At 35.5% G+C, this 9,401-nt stretch overlaps 1 protein-coding gene and 1 long non-coding RNA gene across 2 annotated transcripts; both read right to left on the bottom strand.

Moving 5' to 3' along the window:
- Positions 1-444: 444 nt before the first annotated feature.
- On the bottom strand, positions 445-2,509 carry LOC126725274 (inositol oxygenase 1-like). The gene is made up of 9 exons (XM_050429837.1): positions 2,381-2,509; positions 2,068-2,272; positions 1,798-1,857; positions 1,644-1,696; positions 1,387-1,509; positions 1,204-1,273; positions 1,019-1,097; positions 843-924; positions 445-759 (listed from the first exon to the last, which is right to left on the bottom strand). The coding sequence occupies exons 1-9, from the start codon at positions 2,471-2,473 to the stop codon at positions 733-735; spliced, it is 792 nt and encodes a 263-aa protein (XP_050285794.1). The 5' UTR covers positions 2,474-2,509; the 3' UTR covers positions 445-732.
- Positions 2,510-7,583: 5,074 nt separating this feature from the next.
- Positions 7,584-8,283, bottom strand: LOC126725277 (uncharacterized). Its single transcript, XR_007655388.1, has 2 exons — positions 8,111-8,283; positions 7,584-8,012 (listed from the first exon to the last, which is right to left on the bottom strand). It is a non-coding gene; the product is annotated as an uncharacterized LOC126725277 (long non-coding RNA).
- Positions 8,284-9,401: the final 1,118 nt, after the last annotated feature.

The following is a 9,401-nucleotide window of genomic DNA, read 5'->3' as shown; positions in this document are numbered from 1 at the left end:
GAAAATTTCAACTCCTCTATTATTTGGATTGGAAACAACTCATGAACTATTCCCTCCTCATTAAGCTTGATGTTTGATGCTCAAAAGCAACTGCTTATAGAACTCTACAATCATACTTAGCAAAAATTCAAGATCAGTAATCTTGTTGCCATTAATTACTGTCAACTAGACATTCGACTATGCTTATAGAAACTTCCTCAACTTGGACAAGGGACTAACACAAGTGCAGACGATCCATTTCCCTCCCCAATAGTCAGGATTTTTTGGAAAATAAAAATCTAAACTAACTCGAGTTGCATATTAGCATTCATCATCTTTTGAGAAAGATGATCAAAGAAATTCTTTTATTTTTCTCCTTTAAAGTCCCTTTAAGAGCTTTTAGCTTGTTGTATAGCTTAAGCATGGGAACACATTTCACATCAATATCCCAGACATTTTTGATCCAGACAAGATAATTTTTATGCGCATTTATTAATACAATATTGTCAACAGAGATTATTAAAGGGCAATAAAAGTAGAACTGCACAATATTATCAAAAAAAGATTATTATAAGGCAAAAAAGTAGAACTGCACAGAGCACAACTATTGCCTTTTATTAATACAACATATTAATTACCAAACATAGGAAATAGACATCATCTCGAAAAGTAAGATGATCTCTTCTTCAATCGCTAGCTAGAAGATAATCACTCTCATGCATCGACTCATCAAACTTCAAAGCTCTCAACTTTTCACCATTTTAGCTTTGCAGGGAAGTACTGTAACAAGTTAACCCATAGAACAAATAAGAAACCAGTAATTGAGGTGATAAAGAAACTTGTAATCTTCAAATGGTACTCACCTTTTCAATCAGAGAGATATAGTATGGCTTGACCTTCTCAACATCAATTCGAACTTTGCTTTTGCTATAGAGGTCATATTTGCTACATTAAAAGAACAAGAAAAGAGAAATTGACATTTAGTATTTATAGTTTAAGGAGAAAGTGACAATCATTCATCATCCAAATAGAGTCTTACTTGAATATTTGAAGCCATTTCAGATTCTCAACATCCTCCTCATTCATTAAGTGCTTATATGCCCCCGATCTATGTAAGGCTGCAATATCAAATATTTCCATTAGATCATTTAATAAGAAAATAGGGCATATTTCATGTAAATGGGAAGCTTATACTTATAGCATTTGTCCATATTTCCTACTTACCATAGAATGAGTGGTATCTGATGACGAAAAGACCTGCTGAAGGTAGAGTGGTCTTATTTTCCTTGGCCACCTGACAATAACATACCAAAGTTACAGATTCTTTCATTCTAGTTTATGAATAGTACATTGATTTTCATGTATACAATGAAATTTAAACTATTTTTTTATAGTTCAAAGATGTACCAAATACATGTAGTCATCGTGTCCCCATGACATCATTACATTGTTGAGTCCACATCCCTCAAAGTAAACTCCATATTTAGTATTGTAAGCAGGATTGTAGTGGTCTGGATTTTCCTTGAAATACTGTGGTCAGAATGTAACATTAGGTCAGATGTTTGAACTTTGATCCACCAAAGACTAGAATGTTTCGTAAATTTTTAGTCAAACGCTTTGCAACCATGTATCTCTTGAAGGATAAAGTTTGTGGAAAAAGCTACCTTGTGATGGACAATTGATTCATCATAAGCACAGCCGACTGGGAATGTGTCCCCTGCATAACGGATTTGAGATTGTGTAACTAAGATTGGCAAATTGGTATGGTATTCTATTTTCTTAGTATCATAAATTGCTATAGTCAAACGCAATACTCACCAACAACAGCCCATTGTGGAAGTTCCCCAAAGCTAGGAAGAAGAAGCACCTTTCCAAGATCTAGAACACAAGCAGGAACCAAATTAGATGATAGCTCCAATTATTCACTCCAATTATTTCTGGCTTTTTTTTTTTTTTTTTTTTTTTTTGTGATTTGAATATTTAATTATTTATTTATTTATTTTGAGGATAAATAACGATGCATCATATGTGGTCCTAAGCTATATATGTAACATAAACCGAAATGTCTAATCATAGCAGGATAAATACCATGGATAAGGCCAGTGAGGTGTAGCCAATCTTCATCAGGATAGTCCCTTCTAATGGCTTCAGCGGTTTGCAACAAATGCTCAATTTGGGGCTCGTCCAAGTCTGGGTCACTCTCGTCAACAACTTCATTAAGAAGTTCACAACATTCCCATATGCTCATCTCCACCCTGTTCAATTTTCCATACTGTTCTCTCATCTTCTTAACCTGTAGTTACATGATTACTTATAAACACAATGTTTATACAAATTTCAATTCCTAAGAAAGTTGTGACATGGGCATGAAGTAAATGTAATGCAAGGGTAAGTTGCATACAAAGTCATAAGTCTGGTGAATGTGATTGGTATGATAGAAGTTCTCCACGCCCTGCCGTCTCTCACTTTCAGCATCATAGTCCATATATTGCATTTGTGTACAAGATTAGAACTACATTAATCATTAACCAAAAATAATGAAAATTCTAAGATAAAGACTACTGTTATTAATTAAAAGTACACTTGACACAAAATTAAAGCGCAATCAAATTTGTGGCTAATTTTTATTTTTATTTTTTTAGAAATTTGTAGCCATACTTTGTTGAGGATAAGTTTATTTTATATTTTATTGATTTTCTGGAAAGAAAAGTTGTAGCAAGTCACATGAAGGAAGAAAATGTCGTCTCTTAAATTAACTTTGGCAGTTGCCCCCAAACTGGGGCTCAATCCATAAGTTTATTTTATATTTTATTGTTTTCTTGAAAAGAAAAATTGCAGACAAGTTACATGAAGGAAGGAAACGTCGGCTCTTGAATTGACTTGGCGATTACCCCCAAATTGGGGCTCAATCCAGCATGCACGTTATTCAATTTGCAATTGTTTTCCTGAAGTGGAGCCCTAAATTGGGTCATTAATAAATGACCTTAATTAGAATCCTTTTATTAGGCAGTCACTTGATAGTTATAGCTGTTTCCTACAAAGTTTGGTTCGGGTGAAAAAGAAGAATTCAGATCTTTTAGATTTTATAGAGTATTTTACAAATAGATTTCTTTAAATTGTAACCATTCTTTTATGATTTAAGAGTTTAGGTTCTACCATATTAGCATTCCACTAATAATACTCTTAAAATAATATTGTAAACAAAACAATTAAGATCATTGTTAATGAAATGCTGACGTAGCAAAATCTAAACCCTTAAATCATTAAATATTGGTTAAGATTTAAAGAAATCTATTTAATAGAATACCTTAAGAAATATAGATGATTGGAATCCGGAAAAGAGATGATATAAAATGAATAAAGTAAAATAAGATTTATTTATTTATTTTGTATATGAGAGAAAATAAAATGAAGTGGAATTTTCTATTGGGTCCATTTTTCCCCCAAATGGAGAAGAAAGAGAGAAGTAAATGACACTAAGAAGAAAAATACAAAATTAGTAAGGGCCTGTTTGGTTTAAAGGTGTCTCAGTTTTCATAACTCAGTACTCAGTTTTCATAACTCAAATCCAAAACCCATAACTCATAACTCAAACTCTACTTTCATTGAAAAATCCCAAAACTCTTGTTTGGTTTAAAAACCCAATCGCATAACTCATCTTTTTAAGTCAACTTTTTGCTAAAGTTGTGGACCCCACCCACTAACTATACACAGTTGTGAAGTCGTTTCCTAACCGCGCATCCAGATTCTTTTATTCTTTTCTTTTTTTCTTCTCCTTCATTTCATCCCATCAGAAAACCCCTTTTATTTCTTTTCTTCCCTCGCCTTCCACATCAACACAGAAGCACAACATAGCAAACCCAAACTGGACTTGCTCTTTCTCTAATGGTGACGATCTAGTCTTGCTATCTCTGATGCCACACCAAAAAAAAAAAAAAAAAAAAAATCCAAAAGAAAGCATAGCAAACCCAAACCACAAATATAGCAAACCTAAACTCAAAATCCTTAGATCAGAGACCCAAATCACGAAATTAGACACAGAGATGAACCGATCTTGGCTGAGCTTGAACTGATCTCACGGTGGCTCGTGGTGGTTTCTCTGTATCTCCCATCTTCAATCTGTTTTTGATTTTTTTTTTCTCTTCTCTGTTTCATTCTTAGCTATTTTTGGTTGGTTTGAATTGGTGGTTATTGGGTTTAAAGTGGTGGGTTGTTTCAGTGGTGGAGATCGAGTTATGGGTCACGGTGGAGATCAGGTTTGATTGGGTTTTTGGGTTTCAGTTGGTGTTTTGGTGGTGATTTGTTGTGGTGGGTTGCTGTGGCGGTGCTGGGTGGGGCTGGGTTTATGTTTTGGTGGTGTTATGGTGGTAGGTTGCTGTGGCGACGCTGGGTGGGGTTGGGTTTGTGTTTCGGTGGTGTTGTGGTGGTGGGTTGCTGTGGCGGCGCTAGGTGGGGCTGGGTTTATGTTTCGGTGGTGTTGTGGTGGTGTTATGGCGGCACTGGGTGGGGCTGTGGTGGTGTTTGCAACGGTAATACCCAATAGCTCTGAACGGACAAGATAACACACAAGCTGTGGGCTCCATGAGGTCAAAAATTTTACAATCTTGCCACTGAGTTATGTAACTCAGAAACTAAAAACACCAATTTGGTGTTTCCAGTTTTCATCACTCTCACTCAACCCAAACTGAGTTTGAGTGATGAAAACAGAGAGAGGAAATCAAGCCAAACACTCAATTCTCAGTGGGTCCCATGCAATTCTCAGTTTGAGTGATGAGAACTAAGTCTTATGACTCAAAACAGGGCTACTTCAAACAGCGCCTAAATCACTCATACTTTTTCTTCTTTTTGTTTTTTAATATAATAAATACTTTAGGGCCACAGTTTGGTTGCCAAACCCCTATTTTGTAAGTCTTAGTCCAAAAAGCGCAACACAATGAATTTTTGTAGAGTATGGGTCAAATAACTAGGTTTAAATAAGTTAAACGGAATATTGCATGGGATAAGGGAACACATGAACAAGAACAAAAGCCATTGCACTGAAAGATCACCCAGACTAATAGGGCTAAAAACTTAATTTATGGATATAGGTCAGTGCAGTAGGATTCATTTGCATGCTACAGTAGTCTCCCTTCTTTTTTCCGTCCCCTTCTTATGGGGACTTCTACACATTATATAGGTCTTTTCTTATCATCTGAGCTTTACACTTGTCGATCATCCAAACCTTCACTTAAGCATCTGTCCCATTAGACACCTCTTTCAGTTCTTTGTGAGTTGCGGTAGCCAAGGCAACACTGTTCAGGGGTCTTCTCCATGTTAATGCGGCCTGGAAAGTAGCTGTAGTGTATTTAATGTGGTGGTGGCAACTTTTGCTTAGATATTTTGTGCTCCCTTCCTTTTCACGTATTTAGAGGATGGGCTTTAGTGGCTTGGATTCCCTTTTGCTCCGGATTTTCGGTGTTCGAGGAGGAATTCCTCCTCGGACCATTTTATTTATTTCCCAAGATAGATTTAGCGTGGATCGCTTAAGCCATGTTGCCTCCTCAGACGGGCCCAAGGCCCAACTCGTTGTTTTGGGCCATAGCCCCCACAAACACATAATAGCAATTTATTCTCTTTCATTTAACATTTTTATACTTTCTATCAAACACATCTTGTAGAAACACAACTATACCCAACATTTTCTATTCTCCAACTATTAATAATAAGTTAATCACATAATAATGACCAAATTTCAATGTAACACGTTCTTAGATGCACGGTAGCTCTAAAATCTTTCTATGACTTGTTTGCCACGTGAAGAACTTACGTTCCTAAACAAAATATAGATAAATTTTTCCTAAATGAATATTATAAGTAAAGAATCCAAGTAGTTTATCAAAGACAAGATATGTCATCCAAAGTAGTGTCATACATCATTATAATCTGTAATTAATACAAATAAAATAGAGCATTCATGTAAGCTCATGCTTAGTGACTTTTGGGCCAAAATTGGCCCAACCAGTCTAAAAAATTAGTTACATCAACTTATATATTTATTGTGTAAAAATGCATTTTTACTACAATACTTGTGTAAATATACACAAGCACTGTTGTTTCAATTGTTTACTTTTTTTGCATTTCCTAAGGATGAATAAATAGAGTGATTGATAGTTTTGGTGTTTGAAAAAAGAAAAACAATTAAAAAAAAACAAATGATATTTGATTGAAATGGAGTTTAGGATAAATAACTTAAAAGGTAGGTATTTCGAAAATTTTGTTAGATAGAATAGAAAAAATAGTTTTTATATTAAAATAAACATATTTTTTTACACGAATAAATGAGGATGCTATGTTTTTCTCCCAATGGTAAGAATAAGATGATTTTGGTGGGCAGATTGGAAAGTCTTTACTAACTCCCTTTTCCATCATTCAACATCCATCGCACCAAACCAAAAAACAAAAATCTCACGCTTTTCATACTCAACCTTTTCCACCCAACTAATGGATAAGTATCCATTGCTTGTCGAAGAGTTCAGATGCTGTTTTTGTTGACTCGTGGATCGCGGTAAGCATGCATGATTGGAAAAAAAAAATTACAAAACAAAACTTTAATTGAAAAGTAGTGTCCTCAAAGACTAACGTCCCATGACCAAAATTGGTTCTTTATTTTTGAGGGGTTGATAAGGAAATTTGCCTACTTTAAATTGGTACTCCAATTATTTGAACAATGATAGTTAGGCTATTTATCGATTTGTGTATGAAGAAAGATTGACGGATTGGAACTAGAGTGGGTTCAGTAATGCTTCAATCAAAGAACTTAACAAAGGGGATTGACCTTGCATGTCCCAATCTGGTTTGCAAAAGACCTTTGGGTCAGGACCCAAGCTTTTTCCACGGGCCTGCAGAAGGACTCAACGGAGCACGTCAATTCGAAATGAACCTCGCCCAAACTTGGTAGGGACCTTTATAATAACTTGCCTCTTATATGAGTGAATCTCACAAGTAATATTAAGATCACATGTGGCCCATCGTGAGAAAATGGTTTTATGATGTCATCTCATTCATTCAACTACGTCAAGCACCCATTGATGACCCATAAACCTAAGCATCTTTAGCCTGTAAGACATACCATACACAGCCCATAGGCACCTTGGACTAAATAAACAGCCCAGCTGAAGCCCAATGAACAATCCAAATATGCCTACCCAAGCCCATCATACACAGCTACCAAAGTAAGCTCACTAGTCCTCTTTGTCAAATGAATAATAATTTATATTATACGTAACAAATACATAGACAACAATTGTGTGTCTATACATGTACCGCAAAAAACAAATTCGATATATTTGGTGAAAAGCAACATAGATCCAAGATATGAGAAAGCCCGAATCACAACATGCAAACACAGTTACACAGTGCAACTTTTTTTTTTAATGGAAAAATAAAATCACAGTGCAACTTAGTCAAAATTGCAGAGAATACTTTTATTATTGGGAATTTGCTCTCAGCTCCCTGTGAAACGAATAATAGAATAAGAAATATCGCACATAGATTGATCTATTTGGCAGCAAATTATACCATAATAAAATAGTGACACATTTTTTTGGTCATAAGTCATAACTTCATTATACAGAAGCACAGGAAATGTTCAACCACCACACCTCCAAAAAAGGACGGAGGGAGAATTTATTACAACACAAACTAGACCTAATCACAGCAGCAAACATTGCATGAGCATGGACAACAGAGTTTCCATCTCTTATAGCCAAAATAAATGAACAATATTCAATTGCAGAAATTCATAATTAAAACGTTGATATATTTGGTATCAAATTACAACAACAACATAATAAAACATTGAAACTTGGTCACCATTGTATAAACAACTTTTATTCTTGAAATTTGGCTCTCATGGAGTCCTGAAATATGTAAATAGTACTATCATGGAGAGCCATTCTTAGATTGAGTGTCAACAGGAGTTGCGCAACACTGACAACAAGAGCCAGGTGGTGCAGGTGTGCAACAAACACAAGCAGGACATATTGGTCCCGAAGCTGCATGCAAATCAAAAATCAAAATCAAAATTTAAAATCTTGTCACGATTAGTAACAATTACATATAAACATTGGTGATGAATTATTTATATAGATACCTCGTTGAGTAAACCTAACTGCATGACATGTTGACATCGGGGACAAGATGATGGCAAATGAGAAGGGTCACCAAACTAGAACTCAATGCCTTAGCTGCCATTGCTTATAAGAAAGAAATATTTGCTAAGATGAACAAAATATGGTGTAGGGTGAACCATATAAATATATAAGATTTGTGGGGCGTTCTAGTCTTTTAGAATTTAGAGTCACATATTTTAACTAAGATGGTATGTCGAATAGTTTGAATGAAAAGGGTTGATTTTTCGTTAGTTGGATGGCTGAAATCTTAATCTGTTACGTACATTTTGCAATGTTATCCTCTTGAATTTTGCAAAATGGTGTTCAGCCATATTCAACACTTTGACTTGACTGGTTTTATTAACGTGTTCCCCGGCCTTTTCGATTTCATTTTAAAGCCCTCACATATTTTTTTGATGAACGACCTCATTCTCATTATAAAGATTTTAAAATGGTACTAAAAAAACCATTGAAGTAAAAATCAAAGAGAACCAGCAATAAATTCAGAGGACTCTTCCTTTACATCAGATTTCACATCTAGTAATCAAAAGGGAAATACCCCAAAGGCAACAAAGACAGCCAACATTTTATTGAATGAAAAACTACAGGCCTAGATAGTTGATTTTGGGTTCTCAAAATATCCACTACTATTCTTGGCACGCTGGGTTACCTTGATCCAGACTAGTTCTTTTTTATTTTTTTCCTTTTTGGTTTTTTTTTTTTTTTTTTGGTGGATAAAAATGTCGTAATTTCATTAAGACGAAGATAAAAACAATACTTCTTGAGTTAAAACTGACTCATTCATACTAGGAAATCCTATATCCAAGTTATATAATGAAACACATTCTTCGCATATTGAGCCAAAATGTGTGTTGGCCAGCTGCCTTGTCTTCTGAAATGAGAAATTTGTACCCGTCTAAACTCCAGAAGTTTATGACAAATCCCCTCAATAATATTACTTATCACAGTTGGTGACTCACTCACACCATACAAAGCATCAGCCATAATCTGGGATTCACACTCTACAATTACTTCAAGTATACCTACATCCCAGGCAAAAAAGATCACCTTCTTCTAACGCTTTAGCTTCAGCTTCCAGCGGTCCCAATGGGAGAAGCAAGTGTTTGCTTAAAGTAGTCGTTACTCTTCCCTCGGCGTCTCTAATAACAGCCCCCACACCAGCCGTTTGAGAGCTAGAGAAGACCGCTCCGTCAACTTTAAGCTTATACCAAGGAGGACGTGGAGCTTCCCATTGGACACAGACCTAAGCCA

Source organism: Quercus robur, chromosome 5 (genome assembly GCF_932294415.1).
Source record: "Quercus robur chromosome 5, dhQueRobu3.1, whole genome shotgun sequence".
NCBI lineage: Eukaryota > Viridiplantae > Streptophyta > Magnoliopsida > Fagales > Fagaceae > Quercus > Quercus robur.
The sequence above is the reverse complement of the archived record's forward strand: the minus strand, read 5'-3'. Positions and strand labels throughout refer to the sequence as shown.

Coding starts and splice junctions, on each gene's coding strand:
- LOC126725274 (XM_050429837.1), bottom strand. CDS start 2,473: ATGCAATATATGGACTATGATGCTGAAAGTGAGAGACGGCAGGGCGTG. Junction 1,098..1,203: donor CAGATACCACTCATTCTATG/GTAAGTAGGAAA, acceptor TTGATATTGCAG/CCTTACATAGATCGGGGGCA. Junction 925..1,018: donor AAATGGCTTCAAATATTCAA/GTAAGACTCTAT, acceptor CTTTTAATGTAG/CAAATATGACCTCTATAGCA.